The sequence below is a fragment of the Mustela lutreola genome, chromosome 15 (genome assembly GCF_030435805.1).
Source record: "Mustela lutreola isolate mMusLut2 chromosome 15, mMusLut2.pri, whole genome shotgun sequence".
NCBI classification, from domain to species: domain Eukaryota; kingdom Metazoa; phylum Chordata; class Mammalia; order Carnivora; family Mustelidae; genus Mustela; species Mustela lutreola.
In genome coordinates, this window is record NC_081304.1 from 60055397 (window position 1) to 60080739 (window position 25343).

General features: G+C 57.8%; 2 protein-coding genes and 1 non-coding gene across 9 annotated transcripts in view; 1 reads left to right on the top strand and 2 right to left on the bottom strand.

The window, feature by feature from the left end:
- The first annotated feature begins 954 nt into the window (after positions 1-954).
- LOC131817242 (small nucleolar RNA U13) lies at positions 955-1059 on the top strand. The gene has a single exon (XR_009348426.1). It is a non-coding gene; the product is annotated as a small nucleolar RNA U13 (small nucleolar RNA).
- Positions 1060-5830: 4771 nt separating this feature from the next.
- Positions 5831-7372, bottom strand: LOC131816338 (uncharacterized). Of its 2 annotated transcripts, none has more exons than XM_059149005.1 (2): positions 6394-7372; positions 5831-6311 (listed from the first exon to the last, which is right to left on the bottom strand). In XM_059149005.1, exon 1 carries the CDS (start codon positions 7276-7278, stop codon positions 6913-6915), a length of 366 nt encoding a protein of 121 aa, XP_059004988.1. In that variant the 5' UTR covers positions 7279-7372; the 3' UTR covers positions 5831-6311; positions 6394-6912. The 2 variants fall into 2 exon arrangements, with proteins under 2 accessions (XP_059004988.1, XP_059004987.1); XM_059149004.1 differs by having other exon boundaries at positions 6394-6901.
- Positions 7373-13904: 6532 nt separating this feature from the next.
- NLRP1 (NLR family pyrin domain containing 1) overlaps positions 13905-25343 on the bottom strand; it is a 33548-nt gene continuing 22109 nt past the window's right edge. Inside the window, exons 9-17 of one of the 6 annotated variants that reach the window (XM_059148187.1) lie at positions 24962-25051; positions 23303-23445; positions 22551-22716; positions 21094-21317; positions 17610-17872; positions 17076-17201; positions 15936-16074; positions 14980-15024; positions 13905-14550 (exon numbers count right to left, since the gene is read on the bottom strand). In XM_059148187.1, the coding sequence (XP_059004170.1) occupies positions 14213-14550; positions 14980-15024; positions 15936-16074; positions 17076-17201; positions 17610-17872; positions 21094-21317; positions 22551-22716; positions 23303-23445; positions 24962-25051 (1534 nt within the window). In that variant the 3' untranslated portion in view covers positions 13905-14212. The other 5 variants (XM_059148186.1, XM_059148188.1, XR_009347903.1 and 2 more) reach the window with 5 other exon arrangements.

Below are 25343 nucleotides of genomic sequence, written 5' to 3' on the forward strand. Positions count from 1 at the left end.
CTCCCTTCCCGCTCCTGTGTGCGCCCATGCACTCTCTCTCTCGATCTCAAGTAAGTAAATTAATTTTAAAAATCAAGTATAGATGGTTAAGTGGAGATTCCCCCAAAGTTATGTCCAGATCCTGATTCCTGGAACCTGTCATTGTGTCTCACTTGGAAAAAAACGGTCTTTCGCAGGAATAATTAAGGATCTAGAGATGGGGGAGCCTCCTGAATTACCTGGATGGGCCCGAAATCCAGTGGCCAGTGTCTTCGCTAGAGAAAGGCAGAGGAAAGGCAGAGGGAGATTGGAGACAGAAGAGAATGGGGCAGGGTGACTGGAGGCAGGTGGGAGCACCTCCCCAGGGACTGACGGCCCTGTTGGGGACCTCTGGCCTCTGGGGCAAGGAGGAATGCATTTTCGTTCTCTCAACTCATAAGGTTTGTTACACGTTGACTCAGAACTGATTAAGGGGTGTCTGGGGGCTCAGTGGATTAAGCCTCTGATTTGGGCTCGGTCATGATCTCAGGGTCCTGGGATCGAGCCCCACCTCAGGCTCTCTGCTAAGCAGGGTGCCTGCTTCCTCCTCTCTCTCTGCCTGCCTCTCTGCCTGCTTGTGATCTCTGTCTGTCAAATAAATAAATAAACTCTGAAAAAAAAATAGACCTGATTAAGCTAAGATGTTCACATACTCAACTCAGAAGGAGGTTGGTCCTTACTAAGGAAGCAACGGCTGACGCCTGGTTGGCCTCATAGGTACAATAATATGGTTCACCCGAATGTACTTAGAATATGGATGCAATCTGGACAGAAGGGTGAAGTCCACAGTGTTTAGAACTCAGGAGTTCAGGGGCGCCTGGGTGGCTCAGTTGCTTAAGTGTGCACCTCCCAATTTCAGCTCAGGTCTCGATCTCAGGGTCGTGAGTTCGAGCCCTGCATCAGGCTCCAAACCCGGCTTAAGAAAAAAACCCAAAAATCCTTTTGTAGTTCATAAGCATGATGATTGGGTGTTCACACTTCTCTGTGACATGTGCCACCCTTTAAACCTTGTTACGACCTCGGCACATTACCCATCTGACATGAAGGAAAAAAAAAAAAAAAAGAAAAAAACCCCAAATCTCAGGAGTTTGTTTCATGCCAAGCCGGTACTTAGTAACTGGGGACATTGGTACTGTTTGTCGTAGTAGTGTTGTCAGCAAGAACAAATCAATGTACTTGGCTCCATTGTTCTCTGATAATTAAACTCCTCCCTCAGAAATTCAGTAAAAAGGATAATAAGCCCCAGGTTACCCTCTGGGCTTCATGGCCCTGTTCCCATCCAGCCTCTGTCTCACCAAGTTTCTTATTCTCTCCTATGTTAGAGCCTCTGACTGCAAAATCAACCTTCAGGTTCCCCAGATGCCTGGTCCCACACTTCCCCCCATTTCCCCCACACTTCTCTGCAGGTTTTTGCGGAGCGAGGGGACCCACAGAAGGACAATGTAGTGAGATCAGAGGGTCCACAGGCACCTCAAAGACCTTGCAGCCACTTCCTCGTTGACCTCCCACTAACCTTGAATGAGCTCTTGTGGCTCCGTCCATGTGGACAGGGAAGGATTCCGTTGTCCCTAGCAGAGTCCAGGGAGACCAGAGTGAGCCTCTCCTCATCCTGTGGGCGTTTCCAAGGTCTGTGGGTTATTCTTCGTGGGACCCAGAACAAGTGGCCCAAAGAGAGGTCATCGCTCAAACTGAACAAGAGGGAGAGGCAGCGATGGGGTCAGTACTGTCACCACTCCTACAAGTACCAACCTTCTAGAAATAGGACTATAGGGGACTGCTGTGGAGGAGGGTCTGCACTCAGTCCTCATGTGTGTGACGGGGGTTGGGGGAAGGCTCCCCACGCCACCTGCATGTGCTGAAGTTCGACTCAATCCTGACCCTGCCTACTTGGCCATAACAGATTCACCAGGTTCCAGGGCTCAGTCCAGCACGGCTGCCCTGCTCCTCACACGCCGGCCACAAGTCCTGGTCACTAACCTGGGCTTCTGTCCACCTGGCTGTCCATCCCAGGTTCCCGTGGCCCTGTCCTTGGGCTCCGTCATTTGCTGGAGAGACTCACAGTACTCGGGAGACCTGTGTGCCCATTAGACCACCGGTGTACTTCAAAGGATACGCAACTCAACAGCCAGGTGAAGAGACACATGGGGAGGCCCTGAACGAAGGAGTTTTTGCCCCCACAGGTTTGGGCCCAGCATGGAGGTATGAGGAGGCTTTCCAAGGCCTTACCTCTTCAGGCTTCATGCATACCCTGTCCACTGTTGGTGGACACGAAAACGCACAAAAAACGCACCCCGAATGGATCAAAGATCTGAACGTAAGTGCTCGCACTATAGAACTGGGAGAAAACCCAAGCTTAACTCTTCCTGAACTTGAATTGGGCAGTGGCTTCTTAGACGCCCAAAACACAAACAACAAAGGGAAAAAAAAAGATAAACGACATCATCAACATTTAAAACACCCTGGGTGTTGAAGACACTGTCCCAAAAGTTAAAAGGCACCACAAAATGGGAGAAACATTTTGCAAATAATTCCTGATGATGGGCTTTATTCAGAACACATAAAGAACTCATAGAATTCAAGACAACTGGCTCAGTTTTATGTTTTTGATTTTTTTGGGGGGGCATGGTTTATATAAGTAATCTCTACACCCAACATGGGGCTCGAACTCATGACTCTGAGATCAAGAGTCTGACGCAGGCAGGTGCCCCCCAACTTTTTTCTTTTTTGCATTTTTTCAAATGTCATGATTTAAAAAATGAGTAGAAGACCTGACTAGATGCTTCTTCGAAGGTAAACAGCTGACAAGCACAGGAAAAGATGCGGATGTCATTGCCGTCAGGAAAATGCAAATCAAAGCTACAAAGGGACTCCACTTCACACACACTGAGGTTATGACTTACAAAAGGAAAAGATACGTTTTGTCAACGTGGTGGAAAGCGCAGAACTCTGCTGCAATTCTGGTGAGAATGTAAAACGGCGCAGTCACTTTGGGAAACAGTCTTGCGGTTTCCTGAATGGCTAAACGTCCATTTGCCCTGTGAATCAGTAATGCCACACCTAGAGGAATGAAAACCCGTGTCTGCACACACAACATTGTACGTGAATGTTCACAGCAGCGTTAGTCACAGTAACACAAAGGGAACCAACCCAACTGAACACAGGGTATCCATCCGGAGAGTAAAATGGGGTCTACTCGATCTACCCCGTCTTACCTGTACAAGGAATATCGCTTAGCAATAGAAATGAGGCATCGCCACACGTTGCTAAGACGTCAGACGTCGTGCTACGTGAAAGGAGCCAGTAACAAAGGACCACATGCCGCAGGACCTCATTTACAGGGGATGTGCAGACCAGGCAAGGCCATGGAGACAGGAAGTCAATTAGGGTTTGCCTAGGGATGGGGGCGGGCGGCGGTGGTTGCAGGGAGATGGGTAAGGGGTGAAGGTAGGGTTTCCTTTCGGGGTAATGGCATATCCTAATATTGATACTAAATGCATCAGATCTGTGGCACGTGAATTCTATGTCACTTAGAGCTATGACACTCTAAGAACAATGAGACTACACACTCCAGAAACAATGCCTGGGGTCATCTAGTCCTTCACAGGTCTTGCGACCTTGGCCACATCACTTCCCCTATGTCTGTTTCCTCATCTACAAAATGGGAAAAATAAAAGAAACTCCTCACGGGGTCGAGAGCTTTCAGGCCAGGTAAGACATTCGCGCTGTCACACCATAAGTTCCATTTTAACACAGTGGGCTCCATGGAGGTCAGGGTTTTAGCTGTCCTACTAATAATGACTATCTCCAGTGCTAGATACCCAAGAAAAAATGAAACACTTAAAAAAATGGATCCATTTCTTCTCCTGATTACGGCTGAATTCCCACCGTGTCCCCCAACATAAACTTCCTACTGTCCCATGGTATCCAGAAACCACTGTTCACGTCACTGCCTCCACGTGCCTACCCACCCCCCGGCAGCTCAGCGTGTCATAGGACAAGTTGCCCACAACAGTAGTCTCTCCCGCTGTCAGTTGTGATCTGCTGAGAGTCGCGTTACCGGATGTCTCGTGATTTTTGCCGGCCCACCCTCCGTGGTGGTGGTGACTTCAGTTTCCGTTGGGAAACCTTCTTTCCTATCACATCCTATCTTCACGGGGCTGCGTGTCAAGTTAGCTCTTCCGCCTTCCGGCCAAAGGTGGGCGCATGACCCTAGCTCAGTCAGGAGGACGCTCTCCAGATTTGATTCTTCAGCAACGTGGCTAAAGCATCTCCCAAATGGACCCATTTGGTTTTGATGGTTGAACCCTGAAAAGACAGTCCATTCGTTCTTGAGTGGAGAGGCCGGATATTCGCGACAAAGGAACCTTCCATCAGAAGCCCAGAAGTTGGAGGACAGTTCAGAGCTCCGTGTAGAGAAGCAGCAACTGTGAAAGTAAGTGGGCAGTGCAGGGGATAAGGGATATTTGAGCTGTGTAAGAAGAAACTGGCCAGGTCAGGCATAAAGGGACGCAGAAAGTACACACAGATGGTGGAAGGACAGAAATTTAATATTGGTTAAAAAACGTGGGCCAAGCTCCCACCAGAGCCCAGTGGAATCAGGAATTTCAAGGAGATACGGGAAATTTCAGGAGCTTCAGGAAAATCAGGGTATGGAGAAAGGGAGGACTTACAGGGGGAGAATATGGGTGTATGGGAAGAACGCTATTCAGTCCGGGAGTGGGGGCAGCCTAGTACTGAGGACAGCAGTGATGCGGAGAATGTTAGGGAAGCCTGGAGCACTGTATCAGAGAGGCAGTGGCATTCCTAGTGTTGGGGGAGCCACACCGTGAATCCTGAAATAAGGGAGCCAAATGGGACTGGACACTGGGGAGAGTACTGGAGCCTACATTCAGGCTGTAGAGGCAACGGGAGCTGGAGAGTGGAGTTTGGGGTAGGATGTGGAGGTGTATATTGAGGAACAGGGGACTCTGGTTCTGGGAATGGCGGGAGATCCTACTCTCTGGGCAAGAGCGGAGGGGAGAGTACTGGGGGATCATATCCTGAGTCGTCCCAGAAGGACTGTCGAATGAGGGTTCTACAAGATGTGTGGATGGGAACAGTGGCAGTGTCTGGAGAACACGGAGCTCCCTACTGGGACTCAGGGGTTAGTCAATATTAAAGTCAGTAGGAGATCCAATATCCAAGACCGAAGGCAGGAAAACCAGTGAGAGGTACCTACTACAGGTGCCTTGGAGACTTAATTTTGGGGGAACAGAGCCACCATTGTAGTAAACTGGGGGTGTAAAGCACGGGCTGATTGCGGGGAACAGTGGGCATCCTATTTGCAGCACTGAAGCGAAATGCAGAGAGGCGACACTGAGCCCTGCGGTGGTGTGGGTCACCGGAGCACAGGACTGGGAAGCGATGAGGCTCTGGTACTGGATTATGCTGAGCTTATAAAGACACAAGCTGGGTGAAAGGCGGGGGGGATTCTAGATCTTAGTTGGGGAACCATACTGGTGCAGAAGCATCTAGATAATGGAAGCAGGCGGGGACTCAATCTGAGGGGTGGCTGGTGAAGCCATAGGGGACAGTCACAGACCCGCAGGGAAGGAGCAGACCTGGATGCTGGCATTTCCCAGGAGCCCGATAGGGAGAATAGCCCATGGGGCTGATTAGTGGAGGGAAAGGCGGCACCTGGGAAGGCTGATGATGGGACACACTTGTTTGGGAGGGACAGGAGGGATGCTCTCAGGATTATGGGGTGAAACGCAGCAGACTGGGAAGCTTGGCGGGCCCACAGTTTGGCCCCAAATTAGGAGAGAACTCGGTATCCAGGAGACTGAAAAAGGGATTTATTTCCTCAGAGGTAAAACAGACATTTCCACTAACGCAGGAGAGAGCTGAGGACTCTGACATTCATGAGCAAAAAAGGGATGGCGGGTTAGGTGAGGAACTACCGAGGTGGGCTTCCGTGTTAGGCCTTTGCTGTCTGAGATGACAACCCCCTTCGTTTTCCGCAGGAATTCTGGCTAATGACAGATACCCCACACCCTGGTCTTGGGTCTCAGTGCTGTGGCAGCGCTCAGGTCCCGCTTGAAGGCGCCAGAGACGCAGAGAGAGCCTTCCCGCGCACCCCACCCGGGCCCCACTCCGTCTCATCCTGCGCCGCCCGCGAGCGAGGGGCCCGCGTCCCCGGAGGTCTGCAGCCGTGGGTCCCACGCCATCCAGGACGCGACGACAGCGTGGCCTCCTGCCAGGACAAGCCCTCCAGCTGTGGGTCTCGGCCAAGCCCGGGAGCGCGGCAGCAAAGCCTAAGGCAGGAAAAACGCAAGGTGTGGGTCAGCTCACGCCCCTGGGGACGCGGCGACGCACCCCCGGACGATCTCCACTCACCGTGTCCTGCGCTCCCGCGGCGTCCGCGGGGCGCTCAGGTCCTCCAGCTCGGGGGCGCCTGGCTGTGCTCCGGGCGGTAGGGGTGGGGGGCGATGCAGCATCACAGGGCTCCCGCCCAGTCCGCGCCAGGGCGCGACCCTCCCTCCCCGCGGGGCCCTCTCCCGAAGCTCGTCCCTTAAGGAACCGAAGGTTGGGCTCGCTGCGCCTGCTCGCACCTCAGGAAGTGTGGGGTCCAGGGACATGATCCTAACCGTGAGCCGCACCCCGCTCCTCCAAGCGCGGGGGGGATGACCGCCCGCTCCCCTGATCTCGGGGGCGGACGGATCCTCCTTCCGCTACGGGCCGTTACTTCAGACGTGCCCCTAGAAGAGCAGGACACAAAGGCAGTGACAACACAGGACAAAAGCAGCAAGCATCCGAAGCCAGACGAAGGGCGCGGCGCGTCTCCAGCACCGCGCCGAGCCCCGGTTTCCCGTCCCGCCCCCCGCCCCCCGCGTCCCCGGCCCCGGCCCGGGCCGCTCAGGCCAGCTGCAGGTGGATGTAAGTGAAGATGCAGGAGGTGATGGAGAAGGCGATGGCCGCGTAGATGAAGACGGAGAGGTGCGGGAAATGGTCGAGGTAGCAGCCCTCGTCCCGCGCGGGCGCCTCCTCCTCGGGCAGAGTGCGCGCCGCGGCCTTGAGGGGCTGCCCGGAGCGGGCTCCCTGCGCCCTGCCGCCCGCGCGCCGACCGGCCCTCCTGCCCGCCGCCGCCACCGCCCGAGGCGCGCGGGCCGCAGGGGGCTCTTCCGGGGGCGGCTCGTCGAACAGGCCGCCTGCATCGTCGGCGGGGTCCGAACGGGTGGGCGCGGGGGCCCAGGGCTGGCGCGGGAAGAGCGGGGCAGCCATGGGCGAGGAGCTAGGGGGTCGCGGGCCGGAGCGCGGTGGGCGGCGGCCGGGCTGCGCCGAGGCTCTGCCTGCGGAGGGGCGGGGACCGCTCGGCCGCGCGCCTCCCCGGGCTCCTCCCCGCGCCGCGGCGCGGGCCTGTGCCCATGGCTACGCGGCTGGGGGAGCGGGGCGCGGGGCACCGAGCAGGGATGAGAGCCGCGGGCGGGGATCCCCCTGCTCGAGGCTGGGCGGGCCTGGACCCCAGCTGCGCGCGGGGCTTCCCTGGGGATGTATTCGTCTTTTTATTTACATCGTTACCATTTTTAATATTAATTATTTTTATTTGTATTTGTCTTTTTAAAAGAAGTATTTTTTGGGGGGCGCCAGGGTGGCTCAGTGGGTTAAGCCGCTGCCTTCGGCTCAGGTCATGATCTCAGGGTCCTGGCATAGGGCTCTCCGCTCAGCAGGGAGCCTGCTTCCCCCTCTCTCTCTGCCTGCCTCTCTGCCTACCTGTGATCTTTCTTTCTGTCAGATAAATAAATAAAATCTTAAAAAAATTTTTTTTAACGGGTCTTTCTGTTTCTGTTTTTTTTTTTTAATCTAAAATGCAATACATGAAAAAAACCCAAATAAACACATAATCCTTGTCGTAAACCTGAAAGTTAAAAAGCCCTGTAGGCAAAAACGGGGAACAAAACAAAGACTCCCTCTGCTATCCCACGGCCCAGAGATGGACAGAGCCTTTCCTTCCTTCTTCCTCCTTCCTGGCCCCTCCCTGCGGGTACATCTGTCCCTGCAGTGATCCTGGATGCCGCGCCCCAAACCCAGTCCTGCGGGCGGTTGGCGGTTTGAGTACGTGCAGGCTGGTACTTTCTACTCAGGCCCCTCTGGGCATCTCCCAGACCCTTCCCTGCCTTCCACTGTCGCTGCCACAGAACCCACACCGGGGTTCCAAGGCCAGCAGGGTACCCCTGTGGAATGCGGGGGAAAAGCCACAAGGGCTTTTGGGGTCCGGGGGAAGGGGGGGTATGCTGTCAGGCTCAGACTGTCATCATGGAGCTCATGGCCTCCGGTAAGGGATAGGCCGAGGGGAAAGCAGGTCCGGAGCGCAGGGGACATGTCCAAGGGAGCTCTCCGTCTCTCCACCCTGCAGTGTTGCCACGGATCCCTGGCTGGGCCAGAGCCCACCACGGAGCCGCAGGGCCCAGATAGTATTTGTGAAATGAGTAAGGAAGGGGAGGGATGAATAGCGGTTGGCAGCAGCAGACTCACATCTCAACCCCCTCCCCGCTCCCGTCAGCTGCCAGAGCTTCCAGACAGCAGGCAGCTGGAGAGGCTACGACCCTCCCACGCTCCTGCGGTAATGTGAGAAAGGTGGGGTGGCTTGGGAAAAGCAGTTCAGCAGTTGCATAAAAATCTAAACACACATGTGCCAGTGTCAGGAATTCCACTGCCAGCGACTGCCCATGTGACAGGAAGATGGGTTTTCACGCGGAAGCAGGGACTGTCCGGGAAGGTCCACGGCGGCGGCGTGGCCGGTAACAGCGGCGACCCGGGAGCAATGTGGATGCTCTTCAGGTGATAAGCGGGTGACCCGAGGTGGCTTAGCCGTGCCATGGGGGGGGGAGGGGATACTTCACAATAGAGAGAGCTGCATCCTGGAGGAAACTCAGAAACATTTCAGTAAGTGCACAAGACCAGACTGTATGGTCCCGCTTGCAAGAAATACCCAGGACAGACACACTCATTTATAGAGACGGAAAGCAGATGGGGGATCGCCAGGGCGGGAGACGAGGAACCAAGGAGGGCCTCAGGGCCGCTTTCTGGAGGGACAAGCACGTCCTCAACCCCAGCGCTGGTGGTGGTTATGCAGCTCTTGAATTTTTCTACAATTCATCGCTGTGTCCATGTAACGTGGGGGACTCTTGTGACAGGAGAGTCATCCTTCAAAAAGGCCATGGTCTTAAAAAACCAACCTCGCTGAGTTTTCGCTTCTTAGATACCAGCTGGGCAAAACAAGACAAAACAAAACGAAAAGCATGGGTTTTGTTTGCAGTTCTGATGGTCAGGTTCTCCCGGGTGGAGCTGATTCGACTGATCTCTACTGGATCTGGTCCTTCGTCTGGCAGGTCCGGTGACCGAGTTCTCCAGCAGGCTTCCTTGAGCTCATGCACATGGTGGTCTCGGGGTTCCGAGCACAGACCTGGGGAACCCTGCAGAGCACAAGGACCATTCTGGTCTCTGCTCGTACTGTGTTTGCTGTATGTGGCCTGGGGCTCCAGGGCACAGGGGAGCAGGTGGCCAAGAACCTGTCTGGGGGATCCAGGACCCCGTGTGAGCACTGGGGAGCCCCTGAGCCTCAGAGCCCGTGTGAGCCTCAGAGGGGAGCCACTGAGCAGGACCCAGAACATCACACGGACACTCACGTCCTTTCACAATAGCCCCTCGCCTCTTACTACTGATGTAGAGCCAAGGATCCAAGACTAAAGAAAAGCTCCTTGTAGAAGGACGTCTCTTGCCGGATTGCTCATCATGGCCAAACATCGTTGGAAGCCAACTCAGGGTTAGATAGGGAGGATGGGGGTTCAGTGAACGTACCCACCGGATGGAACCCCACACTGTCTTCACACGGAAGGACTGAGACTCTTGGAGGGTCCTTGTGATGATCCCAGTCAACGTGGGATAGGCAGGACTTAAAACCACACGTGCTAGGATGTCAACGCCACGGAAATGTATTCCTGTAGAGAGAGGCCAGAACTGGGAAGGTAAAGAGGGTCCTTTTCACGCTGTCTGGATGGCGAGATCATGGGGTGATCGTTTTCTCCTTTTTCCAGGCTCCGTGTACCATTGTTATGTTATTTTTTTGAGCAACAGAAGCAATTAATAGGTGGGAACCAGGGGTCACCCTCAGGGTCCACAGTGGCCTGTGGCTCATGTTCCCATCAGTGCCCACACCCACGGAGGACCTCCCACAGCTGTCTGGATGGCCTCATGTTGCCTAGCAACCATGGGCTCAGCAGCAGTTGCTAGGAAACCAGGGACAGAGCCAGGACTCATGACTCAAGGACCCTTGAGTCATGTTCCCCTCCGGCTTTCCTCCCCCTCCGACGCTCTCTCTCCCAGTTCCCTGCCATGCTGGGGCCCACCCGCTCCTGACATGCAGACAGCCCACCACAGTGCCGGGATCATGGGCTTGGGGGGACTCCCTTACTCCCCCTCTTCCTAGATTAGGGCCTGGATTACAGGAAGGGCATGGCTTCAAGCTCAAGTGTGTACTGTTCTCATCGTCTGGGCGGGTACTGCCTGCCTTCTAGAAGGGCCCTGAGGCAATGATTTAGAAAAGCTACTGAGCTTCAGCCCAGGCCTTACCACCCCGGAAGCACCTTGGCCAATGGGAGCCTTAAATCCCAGACCCGCGAATGAATTCTTTGACACAGTTCACACGGGCCTCTCTAAGCAGCTTACTTTAAGGAGAGACGGAAGTCATCTCAGATGGATTCACCGGAACACAGCGATGCTGGCACCCCTTGGCACCCCACCCTTCTTGCTTCCAGCACCTTCAACTTGCCCTCCCCTCACATCTCTCCTAAGGAGGAGGCTCCCTTCCTCCTCCATCTGATCCCCCTTGGGTGCCCCATTTAAAAGCGAGCCAGAAAGGCGGGACCAGGGTGGGTGGACGACAGACATGAAACGTGGCAGCTTCCTAGATGGCTCCGCCCCTGGGACCGGGGATGGCTTCTTCTAAGTGGGAGTGTTGATGTGAGCGGGTGAACCTGCTTGTGTTCAGTGGGGGCCTGGTTTCCTGGTTCCCAGACACCCCGTGGCATGGGTCCCGGCCTCGTCAGCTTACCCTTTGCAGACCTGCCCCCAAATCCAAGGAATCAGCAACGTTTCCAACGTCTATGATCCACAGTGACAAATGATCACTCATGACTTCTGAGAACCAGGGCTGATGGGCAGAGAGCCAGATAAGGAGCTGACCCTCTCTTCTAGGTTGGGATGATGCAAGCCTGACTGTGAGTCAGACACCTCTAGGGCAAAGGGTATTAAAGTGCTCCAAGGGTGGGATGCATTGTATTTTCCAAAGATGGCTAACCAAAGTCTACCCTACCCGTGTGGGCCTGGTCGTCTTCAAATGTCGCTAATGGAGAGGTGGGGTCCGGTTACCTCCCCTGGGACATGTGCGCGTGTGCACGCATGTGTGTGTGTGTGTGTGTGTGTTTGCTCCAATCATTAGAACATGGTGATGTGTGACTTCTAAGGCTATGTCATCAAAGGCTACAGCTCCGGGGCGCGTGAGTGGCTCAGTGGGTTAAGGCCTCTGCCTTTGGCTCAGGTCATGATCTCGGGGTCCTGGGATCGAGCCCCGCATCGGGCTCTCTGCTCAGCAGGGAGCCTGCTTCCTCCTCTCTCTCTCTCTGCCTGACTCTGCCTACTTGGAATCTCTGTCTGTCAAATAAATAAGCAAAATCTTAAAAAAAAAAATTAAATGTTCAAAGGCTACAGCTCCTACTTCTCTCCAGCTAAGATCTGAGCTCCTCTTGATTTTTTAGTGTCTCGAGCAAAATACATTTTGTCACCTTTTAACCCATAATAGCTGGGAGAGCACACAGCTAGAATCAAGGGAGACATGGTGGCAGGAGAAGTGAGGTAGGAGACGCAGTCGGAAAGGCTGGGCTACCGAGCCCAGGGCACTTTGGCCGTGTGATCCTCCCAACAGAGGACAAAGCCCTCCAGCGCGGTCGAGCTACTTTTCTCTCTTGTAGACCAACAGAAGTTCTGTCTACTGATGCCCGGGATGACTGCTGAGAACGCGTGTTAGTCACCGCTCTGTGGGCTCGGCGGGCTCCACTGAGCCAGCTCAAAGCTATCATTGTGCCTGGGGTTCAAAACCCTCACCCCCACAAAAAGAGGACAGAGCTCACCTGTGTGGTGAATGACGTTTAAAGTCAAAGCTGCCTGGAGGCGGGATGAGCCAGCCCCGAGGCAGGGAGCGTCTCATTGCTGGCAGCATTCAGGGGTGGGGCGCCCCGTACCGCATTCCACCACCTCCGCTCCTGAAGTCCACTCGACTTACAATCAATGGTACACACTTCGGGTGTAAATTTGGTGTTTTGTCCTGTGTCTATACCCACGAACCCACAGCAATTATGAGCATAAGTACTGACGTGGGAAACAGAGGCAGAGGAACATTCGTTAAATTTCCCTACTTCTCTCCGGCTTGTTGGCGGGTCCTTGAATCAGGCAGAGGGACCCTGCTCTAGGGACTCAGCTGCTTTGATGTTGACGCTTGGCTAAGGGCAAATGGCCATCCTAGCCCGACCCCCAGGATCCTGTAAGTCCACTTCAACATACAAAAAAAATTTTTTTTTAAGATTTTTATTTATTTATTTGACAGACAGAGATCACAAGTAGGCAGAGAGGCAGGCAGAGAGAGAGGAGGAAGCAGGCTCCCTGACAAGCAGAGACCCCGACGCGGGCTCAATCCCACAACCCTGGGATCATGACCTGAGCCAAAGGCAGAGGCTTTAACCCACTGAGCCACCCAGGCGCCCCCAACATACAAAAATTCTTTTGGAGACTTTCAAGATGCACTCTGGCGGTCATCCCCCAAGCTGTGGCCACCGAGACACGTCCGCTGGGTCTCAGGACTCGGGTTTGATTGGATGGTAATAAATGATCTTCTCCCAGCAACAGCGGGTCCCCTCAGGGTCCTAGAAGCTCTGTTTCCAAAATACCTGGGAGGCTGACCTTACTGTAATCACCTCCCAACTTGGAAGCATACAGTGGGCCACACCTCATGTCCCCAGGGCAGCTTTCTGCCCACGGGCCCTGTCCCTGTGCTTTGAAAAAACCACCTTTTTGCACCAAACATGTCTCAAAAATCCTTTCTTGGCTGTTGTGGCTTCGAACCCTAACATCTTTCCTACACCAAGGGGGTGTGGGCCCAAGTGGATACCAGGGAGAAGGGACTCCGGGAGAGGAGGGTGACCGCAGGGGGAGGGGTACAATCAGCTTGTGCTTCCGAATCTTGGGCAGAACTATCTCTCCTGAGTTGAGAACGGCGTAACGTCTTACATCTAGAATTGTCATAAGCGTCTTAATACGGACAGGTTCTGTTCTAAGGTTGCTGGCTCACTGGGACAGTGGGGTGGCCTACCGACTTGGGGATTGTTATGAAGGCGGCCCTGGTTTCCCGTGGACGGTACGGTCGCCAGGAAGGGAGCTAAGGGATGTATCGGGGGAGGATCCCTTTAACATCTGCCTATTAATACAGCCTGACTTCAGGCCCACTGTGTGCCAGGCTCCGTGCTAGGCTCTGGGGATAAACTGACGAGCAGATCGGTCATGGCTCCTGCCCTCTGAGAGCTTTCCATGTGAGGGGGAGGCCAGCGATGAAGCCGGAGGGACAACGCCGTGTGTCCAGTGCCCTGAGTGCTGCGGGAGCACGAGGCAGGGGGCCTAGGACAGGGGAAAGGTCAGGGAGTCTCCGCGCATGGGGGGTGTCGAAGCTAGAATCCGCTTCGTTTCCCCCGTGGGGGCGTCTTTCTTCACCCCTCCCAGCTCTAGCGACCCGTCTGGACTCCATAAACGACAAAGCGCACTTTGGCCTAACTAACAGAAGAACCCAGCTCAGCAAGAACAACTGAAAAATAAATCTCTTTTATTGCCCTTATTTCCAAGTCATCAAAACCCCCCAAGGTGTCCACTCCCACCATCTGTCTCTAGCCGGAGGGGCCGGCCCTCTGTCTCCCTGCTCCACCTGGAATCTGGGAAGGGCTCTAGGCCTGGGCTGCGGTAGCCACCACACCAGGCTCCAAGGTTAGGCTTCTAGCAGATGCCCAGAGGCATCACGGGAGCCCCGTGACCCTGGAGCGAGAGGGAAATCCATCAGATGGGCCCTTGCATCCAGAGGAAGAGGCTGAGGCCCAGCGAGCCGTCCGCGGAGCCAGCGTCACGGCAGGGGCTGGGTCGGTGGGGAGGTGCCCCGCTCTCTGTCACCACCCCACGTCTCCCAGAGCTCCATGATGAGGTAAGGGTGGGTCTCCTTCAGAGCTTGGTAGACTTGATCCTTGCAGGCCGGGTCCCAGGACCTGCTGAACCTGAACAGCTCCCGCATCTGGTTGGCGGCCGTGGCCTTAGCGCGCACCCGCTCGTACTGCTCCTCACTCAGCACCTGCCCCAGCAGCTTGTCAAGTACAGGGTCCACTGTTGTCACTCGAGCCACCAACTGCTCCCGATGCCGGTCCAGAAAGTGCAGCGAGGCCGGGGCACCAGGGGGCGCGGGCGAGGCTGGCCACGGACATAGAAGAGTTCCCACGGAGGCTCCTACCCTTTGACCCCTCCACGTCACCCTCTCGGGCTCTCTTCACTCACTCCCTCTGCACTCCTGGCTCCTTCTCCCCCCGCAAAGGCATTTGACCACCAGAAGGTCCAGCATTATTCGGCTGGAGCTGGGGGTGGGTGGGGCCATGATGGGGCCCCCTCTGAGGCCATCCAGCGTGGAGAGACCCCCTTCTCCTTCTGTGGAGGAGCTTCCAGGGCCCCTCCCGGGCAGGAGTAGGAGGACAAGTAGGGTCCTAGGGCCCCCGCCACCCTCCAAGGCCTGGTCCCTGTCAGGGATGCAGCAGTAGAATCCCCTCCTCTCCTTCCCCTCCCCTCCGGGACAGACAGTGCGCCCCAGACTGCCCTGGCGCTGGGTCTCCAGCAGCTGATACTGACCTGCGGGGGCTGGGGGGACCAGAGAAGACGTGAGCTGGAGGTCCCCTGCAGGGAGACAGAGATGGTCTGTGAGGGTCCTTGAAACCCCCGCCCACACTCTGATATTCTTGGATTCTGACCAGCAGCTATGGACAAGTTCTGGTCATACTCTGGAGCGAGGGCTGCAGGGGGCCTTACAGATCGCCCAACTGAGTCCCTTCCTTGTGCATGTGGGGAAACTGAGGCCATGCTCATAGTGAGAGAGACACACACACACCAGAATCCCAGAAAACACGGTTTGGTCCAATCTCGGGCCGAATGGATCTCAGGTTCCTCGCTACATCACATGGACTATTTCAATGTCCCTGCCTTGAGTGGGGCTCCACCTCCTTGTCCTTGTTTGGTCTGGGGTGCACAGACCAAATCTGTCCGTCCTGGATTTCAGTGTCAGAATCAAGAATTAAGAAGCACGACCGAGAAACTCTTAGCACTTGGAAGTAACGGGTGAGTTTCAGCAGGAAGGACACACAGACACCCGCCCGTGGAGGTCCTGGGGCCCATCCAGACTCATCAGCAGCAGGAGCAAGCACCGACAGAGGGAGGTGACCAGGATGGCAAAGAATCAAAAGACCGAGAGGGAAGAGGGCACTGGGAGAATCTGCAGCTATTAACATGCTGAAGAGCGGGCGGTAGGGAGACCGCGCTCCTGGAAGGACCCAGATTAGCCTGTCGGATGCACCCCGGTTGGCCTGATCCTTTGCACCCTGTAACTCTTCTGTTCTTGTTCACGAGAAACTTTGCCAAAGGCCCTGTGACCCAAATCCACTAGTTCGAGGGCAGTGTGGCACCCCGTGGCCTGTGGTTGAGAGCTGCGGCGGGCAGGAGGGGTAACCCGAGTTTGAATTCTGCTCATACACGCAGGCCACACGCCGGCACCGGCTGCTTCCCGCCCCTGAGCTCCCCGCCCTCGACTTTACCTGGTTTCACCAAGGCTTCCCACACCACAGCGCCACTTCCGTCTTTCAGCTGCAGCCTGAGACCCGACCCCAAGTCTCCAACATAGAATTCAGAGTAGAGCTGGGGTTGTCCGGGGCTGCGGTAGCAGAGCTCCAGCTCCTGCGGGGAGAGGCAGCAGGCCAGTGAGCGTGTCCTGGGGCGGCGGGTTCCGCCGCAGTCTGCGCTGATAGTTCACCGCCACCTTCAGCCATGGCTCTTTTCCTACTTTCCCCGCAAATCCTGAGTCGGGGTGGGGGGGGTGGGGCGGAGAGCGCCGCGGACACCGCGTGGACGAGTCAGGACATGCCTGTGCATACGCGGTGGCACAGCCTAAACCAGGCCTCTCCCTCTGCCGCCCCGATCGTGACCCCGAACCCGCGCCTCGCCCACTGCTGGCCTGTCTTCTCAACGGGTCCTAAACGTGACCCACTATCAGACCCCTTCGCTGGCTCCGCAGGCCAACGTACACCCAGTACAGGGCTTCCCTAATCCCTCCTCTCCCCACCACGCGCTGAGTCCTGCTGGCTCCGCGGCCAACGTGAGTCACCAGCCGCAGAATCTGGGCGGCGGTGAAGACTGGGCTCCGCGGACGCACATCCGGGGACCCGACATTGTTGGTCTCCTGCCCAGACGCCGGCCGAGGGGAGCTAGAGGCGGCCAGCCCCCCCGCAGCGGGGCTCGGGGTTCTCACGCACTGACCTGAGGCTGCCGTCCCCGCCGCCCAGTCCTGGGGGGGACAAGCACGATCTCACGGAATGGCCCCTTCGGATAGGTCACTGTGAGACCATGAAACACCAAACATGACCCTCGCAGAATGCACCACTTGCTTTCCCAGTTACAGCTTCCTCCCTGCCTCGCGTGGCCCGCCTGGAGATGCGGGGTTCGCCGAGGCTCTCGGCTTGGCCCTCGCCTCTGGAGCACGTGTCCACTGTCTTCCCCGCTCCCCCGGATACTCCCCAGACACTCCCCAGGGCGCAAACTCTTGGTAAGCCTTGCCCATCCTGATTCAGGCCCCTTCCTCCAACCAGCCTCCTTCGTGGGGCTCTTGGAAGCCCTGCCCCTCATCGGCCTGCCCGAGCTGCCCGCCCTGGGGTTCCCTGCATGACCGCTGGCCCGCTCACCTTGGGGATTGCTTCTAGCGTCTCCGAGCTGGACACAGTGTAGCGGGAGCCCAGGTAGAGGGAGGCCAGTGGGGGTGGCTTGCGGATCTGCACGAACTGGAATGCCTTCTCTTCATCATCGATGGCCTGTGGGGCGCACAGAGCGGAGGTCAGGGGAGCGGCTGCCACCGGGCTCAGCAGTTGGTCCACGGAATTCCATCCCGGAATGTGTCTGAGCCTACAGGGGCAGTGCTGCTACGAGTCTGTGTGGGTGGTGGGGGCTGCTCTGCCTTCTGCAGCCTGCTGCCGGGGAGCCCTGCACGGGGCCTCTGCGAGGCCAGGTGGGACTTGGGGCACCGCTGGAGAGGAAGTGGGGGGAGGGGATGGAGGTGGTTTGGGCAGCGATGCCCGGCAAGAGGGTCCCTAAGCTGACTCATGGAAGGTAGCCCAGGGCCCACCCTGTTCCTGCTTAGCCGTGAGTGGGGGGCTCTCTGGCTGCACCCTATGTCTGCCCACAGCCCGCCCTGGCCCGGCCTTCCTGGCTCCCAGGGCCACCTTCCGAACACAGCAGTCGCTGGGGATCAGGTAGAGGTGGAAGACGGTCTCGTCCGGGCGCGTGTGATGGTAGAGCAGCACCATGGAGGTGATGGGGAGGAAACGCAGGGCAGCGTGGATGGTCCGCAGGAACACTCCTAGGGGCGAGAAGCTGGGGTCCTCTAGGACTACGTGGTACAGCTCCACCCTGGTGGGCTTCTCCAGCAGCATCCCTGGCTCTTTAAAGTGGGCCACCTGGAACAGGGAGGTGTCCACACAGCCCCCTGCCAAAGCACAGCATCAAGACACAAGGTTTAGTGCCCTTGTGGGGTCGGGCTGGGCTGGGGCAGCAGGTTTCGGGGATGAGGGCTGAGTGGCCTGTCTGGGGCAGGCGGCGGCGGGGAGGTCCACCTTGACCTGGGGCCTTTAGACACTGTGGGCCATCCTGTCTCCAGGGCAGGAGCACGGCAGGAACTCTCTGAGCCAGGCCCACACCAACCCCAGCCCCTGGTCCCGGCACCGGCGCCGGAGGAAGCGTGGGAGCAGGGGTTGCTGGCCTCCAGTAGCCGTGCTGGCGTGGACCTTGACGGTGAAGGCCGGCAGGGGAGGCCAAAAGGGGCACCAGCAGCAGGGAGGGACGGTGGGGAAACAGAGCCACTAGTGTGGCATGTGCATGTGTCACACGTGCCCTCTCTGTTTTGGGAAGGACCTCCTCTTCCACCGTCCTGAGGGTTTCGGCGGGATGGAACAGGGCCTCCCTTGCCGGAAGCCACTGCTCCCTGCAGCTGAGACACCCTCGTTGGCCCCAGACTGGCCCCCTGGGGTGCTCCTCAGGGGCCTGGATCTGGAGGCAGTGGAGCGCAGGGGACGAGGCCGGGACTCTTCTGGCAGCCGGCTGCGGTGGAGAGCCCCGCGGCCGTGGCGCTGGCGGGAGGGTCTCGTGCTGTGGGCCGAGGTCCCTCCCTATATTTCTTGCTGCCACTCGGGTGTCTTGGCTTCTCAGCACCCTCTGCTCATTGTCTTTTCTTTCTTCTTTTTTAAAGACTCACGGCCCAGTCTGTCGTTAAACCTATCAGCGACCCCAGAACCATCCTTTCCCACCGAAGGGCGGTGTCTTTGTGCCAGTGGGTTGCAGAGAGAATAGGAGCGACGGGGGAGACCCGGGAGTGAGGAGCTGCCTCTGGCAGGCCTGCCGGGAGACGTTCAGAGTCACTGTCGAGAGCAGGGGCTTCAGATGTACGGGGCTCAGGGACTCTTCTCTGAAGATGTCCGGTAACCTCTGCCCTGTGACAGGAACGACCTTGGCACTGCAGTCCTGGAGATCACGGCCCAGCACGAGGGGGCACAGATGGCAAATAGGACAAAACAGAGAGCATCCCGAGCGCCATTGGCCTCCTTGTCCAGCCTTGGCCACTGCCGCCCCTGCAGTCCAGGACCCCGTAGTTGTTCTGTGGCTGGTCCCGCAGCTCTGCCCTCCCCGTGGAGCATGTCATTGGCACCTTCCAGGCTCAGGTGCACGGCTGAGGAGGAGGAGTAAAGCAAAACTGTCCTGGTCGAGGAGGAACACGGGAAGGCGGGGTGTGGAGCGCTGTCCCGCAGGGCGGTCAGGGATGGGGGCTGCCGGGGTCTGAGTCCCGGTGAAGCACCCCTGGCTCTGAGGGGCTGACCAGTTACGTGGCCTCCCTGTGCACCAGCAGCAGCAGCACAGGGCCCACGAGAGCGGAGGCCACGGTCTCTCATTGCTGGGCAGAGCCTGCTGTCCACTCGGTCCCTGACAGGGCACCTGGAAGCCCCCAGGCCAGGGTCCCCCTCTGTGGAAGGGGCAGGAGGGTTGTCGTGGGTGCCTACACCTCCCTCCCAGTTTCCCCATGTGGACGGGTCTCGGCACCCCAGGGCCTTCTTGCACCTGCCCTGCCCCTGCTTTACTCTGGAATCTTCCCCAGTGACCCTGTCTGTCCATCCAGACGCCCCTGGGACCCCCGCCCCCCCCCCCCCCGCTTGCTCCTGGCCCCCATGCTGTCTTCCCACAGCGTCAGTGCTTCACACTGAGCCTGTGTGGTCTTGACAAACGACCTCCCGGGTCCCCAGAACCGGCCATGTTTTGTTGGATTTACCCACACGTGTCTTCCCACGTCTGTGGTGGGTCCCTGCTGCGCCCCACTCCTTCCCACTGCGCCCAAGGCGTGTCGTCCTTTAGGATTGCCTCCCACCGGGATTCGTTTGCGGAAACCTCTCTCAGTCTTCGTTTGCGTGAAGCATTTCCACCATTGTGCTCTTCTCTTGGGAAATGACTTCTCTGGGTTTGCAATTTTCCGATGCACATTGGTCATGAGGGGACCTTGGAGACACGTCCAGAGCCGCGTTCAGAAAGCCGTGGTCAGCCTCGGGGCCCCACCCTATCGGGCGTGTGTCTGTCCTTCCGGCAGCCACCGTGACCTTCTCTGAGGCTTCCCTTTTCCAGTCTCACTACGATGGGTCCAGATTTCTCTCTCGCTCTCTCTCTTCCGCTTTCGATTCTTTGGATTTTTTTCATCCTGAGAACGAAGTCACATCTTTCGGCCACGGTTGACATTTCTCGGACGTTTCTCTTCTTCGAGCACTGCTCCTTCTCTGTCCTGTCCCTCCTGTCCTCCTGGGTTCTCACTAGACGGGTGTTAGACCTTCTGACGGTCTCTTCCACATCACTGAATCCTCACTCTTCTCACATTTTTAAGTATTTTCTGGAAGTTAGTCTGTTTCAGAACTTGGTAAGGAGGCCACGTGTATTTTACACATCTCACGTGTATTTTAAGGACTCCTTCTTCAAGGCATGTGTAATGTTGTGATTTTATGTGCAGTGTCTGGGGATTTCTGTGTCGGACGTGTTTGTGGGGCTGATTCGGGGACCTGCCATTTCCACTGGCTCTCGCCCGCGGCGCCTCGTTCACTGCCTGGGACGTTCCTAGCGGGGCGCTCGTGGTCATTGGGACTTTACTGGGGGGGCAGGCCCTCGGAGGGGAGAGAGGTCAGGGAAGTTACGTTGTTACCCTTCAGGACTCCGTAGCCTCCCGGGAAGCCCCTGTTCGGGGCTTCGGCTCCCAGAGGGTGTCTGGCGACACGGGGTCTCCCCTGCCTGAGGTGTTAGTCACGCGCCTCCTCGGGCGCTTGTCCCTGGGAACCCCAACAGCCCCATTTGCTCCTTTGCTCTCACTTTGTACATAGCCTGGTCTCTTCAAAAACCGCCACCGAGCACGCGGCCCGTTTCCTGCTGGGACCGTGAGGCACCCGACCTGGGTATGGAGCTCTGAGTAGATGCCATTCTCATTAGTTATCGAGGAGAATGCTTCCTACATAGGGAAACTTTCGAGTCGTTCAGGCGAGAAGAATTATGAGACGGGGAGACCAAATGCTTCAAAAACACAGCCGCCCAGATCACGGCGAGCCCCCTCCGTCCCTCTGAGGAAGCCACGTGCTCCTCCCCCAGGACGTCGCGTCCCCCGGGGCCCCCATGCCCCGCCCCACTCACCTCGGAGATCCACGAAGTGGGGGAGGTACACAGTCGCCACGGCCCCTGGCTTGACCTTGATGTCAAACAGAGGCCCGACCACCATCCAGCTCTGTTCCCAGGCCATCTGGTGCAGGAACTTGTCTGAGGCACAGAATTCAATGTCGATGGTCGCGGGCTCTCTCACCACGAAACGGAGACCTGTGCTGGGCCAGCGGTAGGAGCCAGCCATGGGCAAGTGAACTCTGGGGGGAACAGGGAGAGGGGGACACAGAATGACCCAATTCCATTTCACCAGACCCTGTGCGGGGCACTGGGGATCCAGGGGAGTGGCATGGACCCAGACGTCGCAGTCCCAAGGCCTGGGCCGGGAGTCCCAGTGCCTTTGCCCTCTGACGACTCTGGGCCCGTCTCTGAGCTCCATGAACCGTGTCCTCTGTGGACGGGGATGACAGACGCGCCCATCCCAGAGGCGTGAGTGCTCAGGGACCCGGGGCACGCAGAGAGATGAGCACACGCCTGGCGGTAGTGACGTTTCTGTCCTGATGAAGGCGATGAAACAGGAGAGTGTCAATGATTCGTGCCGGTTTGGTCTACACCATGACACGAACGACCCACGCCGGGGAATGAAAGCAACTCTGCAGGGGCCTCTGGCCACGTTCCCAAAGCTCCCCATGCGGTGAGCAGTGGGGCCATGGGCGGGCGGGGTCCGCAGGGGCGAGGTCCGCAGGGGCGAGGGCTGGGGAGCCGTCTCTCCCCTGAGGCGTAGAGGAGCTCACAATCGTGACCGCAGATGCCGCGGCTGCCCGTTGTGGGCATCAGTCCGCCGGGACATGCAGGCCCCCTGAACACTGCCTGGGTCCACGCAGACCGGAAGGACTCGCTGTAAACACGACACCGGCTGATGGTTGTCATGGTAACAGGAGAAAAGGTCTTTCTCCACCTTTTCTTTGAAATGCATCACGCCATATTTAGTGGTAGAGTCGCTGGATAGCGTGGATTTATGAAACACTCCACCAGGGGCACCTGGGGGCTCCGCTGGCAGAGTGCCCGCGTTGGGCTCGGGTCGTGGCCTCAGGGTCCTGGGCTCCCTGCGCAGCGGGGGACCTGCTTCTCCCTTGGCTCCCAGCCACCCTCCACTTGCGCTTGCTCTCAAAGAAACAAATAAGTAAATAAAATCCTCGAAAGGCTCCAACAACAGAAGATGGGAAAGCGGAATAAGTCTGGCAAGACAGCTGTCCGACCTGGGTGACGGGTAACGCAAGTACCTTGGACCCCATTTCGGCTCACGGTTGAGAATTTTCACAGTGGAACCTCCTTTTCCATGATAAAAGCACGGACTGAGGATCTCAGCCTTGTCCATGCCTGCAGGCTTGGAAGGGGAGGGGACCCCTGTGCCATGGGTGTGGTGGGGGGAAAGGTGTGAGGACGGTGACCTGGGAAGCCAGCCCCGGACAGCAGGCCTCCCCCACACTCACCGGTGCAGGCTTCTGTCTTTGTCAACCATCTCGATGGCCACAGGCCCCAGGGGACCCCAGAAATCATCCTCAGTCCCCAGAGGCCCCGTGTGCTGCAGGTCCTCTGGAGGGGCAGGAGAAAGCAGACCGACGAGTCCCTCCTGGGCGACTGGAGGGGAGAGTCCCTCTGGAAACAGGCAGGAGAGTGGCCAGCTCTAGGTTCTCCTGTCTGGCCGCCCTGGCCCCTCATGGAGAGACCATGGCGGGGGCCCCTCCCAAGGCTGGACTGCCTGGCCCACGGCGGGGAGGGTCTGAAGTCTCTGTCCCTGCTCTTGTGACTGCCTCCCTGCTTGCTTACTGCCTGCAGAGGGCCAGCCCTGCTGCCTCAGCCCAGCACAGCCCCAGCCCAGCTCCTGCCCTAGCCCAGCCCCTGCCCCAGCCCAGCCCCCAGCCCCCAGCCCCTGCCCCAGCCCCAGCCCAGCCCTAGCCCAGCCCCACACACCCATCCAGCAGTGTTCCACTTCCCCGCACGCTACAGGGGGCAACTGTGAGCTGAACGTGGATCAAAAGATGGACGGCGGGGGCGGAGAGGTGACTTTCAGGCCCCAGCCCCCCAGGCTGGGACAGAGGGAGGCCAGAGTCCTGCCAGACTCTAGGACTGGACGGCTTTCCATGGGGTAGGTTCTCCTGGGGGAAGCCCGCCCTGTCCCATGCCAGCGGCAGGGGTGGGAGCCACCCCTCCATGATGATGCCAGCCTGGACCCCTCTACTACCTGACTCTCGTCTGTCCTGCTGGAGTGAGGATGTGCCGCTCGTCTCTCCCTCATGTGGGCCCTCGTTAGGCATCGTCTCGCGTGGGTCCTCGTTAGGCACCGTCTCGTGTGGGCCCTCGTTCGGCATCGTCTCACTCGGCTTCCTAGACACAGAGGCCTTCATTCTCCTGGGATCTCAGAGGAAGCTGGGCCGTCGCCATGACGTCCTCGCTTACATTCCGCTTGTCCCAGCTTGAACGTGTGGCCAGAGTTCAGGCTTCTCCAGTGGTCCCTTCCTTGGGAATGACCCTGTGAGGACTTATTTAGAAAATGTCCCTGCTCCCCTTCCCCCAGGGGATTTACAGGTAACAAAGCCCAGATACAAAGGTGGGTCAGGCCAGGTGGAGACATCCCATCCGTGGGGGGATGCATACTGTCTCCCTGGTTACCAAGGAGTATGGGCCCCGTCCTCTGGGAGCCCTTTTTGCGCCAATCCCAGTCAAGGTGTAATAGGCTGGTTCAAATGTCTACTAGGGTAAATTGTAACTCAGTTGGTCACCTAGCCTCACTGTGGAGTTTCCTGTGTGTATTACAATCTGATTGGCCACCTGTGCGTGGCCAGGCCCAACCACATGGCCTTTGCCCTTAAAAGCTAGCCTGTGAAACTGAGAAGGGTCGCCCTCTCTTGGAAGAGGTGTGGCCCCGAACGTTCGATTAGATTCTTGATGCTTGGCGCGAAATAAAGCTTTGCTTGACCTTCGCTTTGTATCCGTCTCGCTCCTTTAATCACGGACCCATTATTGGGGCATAACAGACCCCATCTGCTCAGCCCTGCACGGCAGAGCTGGAACCGGGGGTCCTCCTGACCCCCCACGGCCCCTCTGAGGGCTGACAGGTCACTTGTCATTCCCCCAAAACAGAATTTACATTTCTAACACATCCCCAGGCCAGACGTCACTCAGAACGGGGCACAGCTGCCACACTCGGCTGTGCTCTGTTCCTCAAAGGAGCCGAGCTCCGAGCCTTTCCTCTGCCCGGAATCCGCTCCCTTCTGGGCCCAGCAAACAGCTCCCGTCGTTCAAGGCTCAGCCCCGCTCCTCAGGATAGGGTCAAACCAGCCCCGAAATGCACTTCCAGTCCTCCTAGGGGTGCCGACTTGGGCTGGGGGATAACCGGCACGAAGTCCCCGTTCCCTGTGGCATGCGGAAGCTGTGGCGGGTCTGCGGGGAGCCGACGCCCAGCCTCATGTCCTTTCCCTCCGGACTGTGGGTGAGCACAGCAGCCACCAGCGCGGGCACCAGCCAGTCAGGGCCGAAGTGCCCCAAACAGGGGGAGCAGGGGGGCTGCAGCGCATTCCCCGCGGGGAAGACGGACTCTGCCCCGGGCTCGCCCCCCAACCCCCAGCCTGCATTGATCTGGTCCCAAGCTTCTCGCTCTTTGTCTTTGCCTCCCCCTGGAGGTCACTGTTCCTTGTTCCCGGCCCCACCCATGTTCCTGGAGCCTCTGTCCTGGTCTCCTCCCCGGTCCTCCCCCAAAGCAACTGGTTCTATTTGCATAAACAAACGGGCTTCTTCCTGGCTCTGGCTGCCTCCGCCCCATCTCTCAGGGACCCAATGACTCAGCTCGGGCCTGGGCCAGCCCCGTGGGGCTCTGGGTCTCCCCCGCCCCCAATGCCCGTACCATCTGCTGGGGATGAGCAGCGGCGGTTTCTCGTCCTCCAGGGCTCGGAGCATCCGGGTCACCTCCTCACTCAGCCCGGTCTGGTCCAGCCTGTGGGCACACAGGAAGCCTGGTTCTCCTGGGCTGTCGGTCACCCTGTCGGGGTCTCAGGGTGCTGGCCTCTGACATGGGTGGGTTGTCTCTGCGTGTGTGAGCCACATACAAGGCGGCAGGCGAGACGCTCCGTGCCCTGTCTGGGGAGGCGTGTGCCCCACTTGTCCCTTCTGTCGGAGCCGTCAGGTGTCCGTGTCAGCTTTGGGAGGTTCCCGTGTACCCCGTGCAGCCCCCGGTGTCTGGCTCCCCAATGTCCAGTCCCCCACCCCCTCCGAGGGCCGAATGGAGC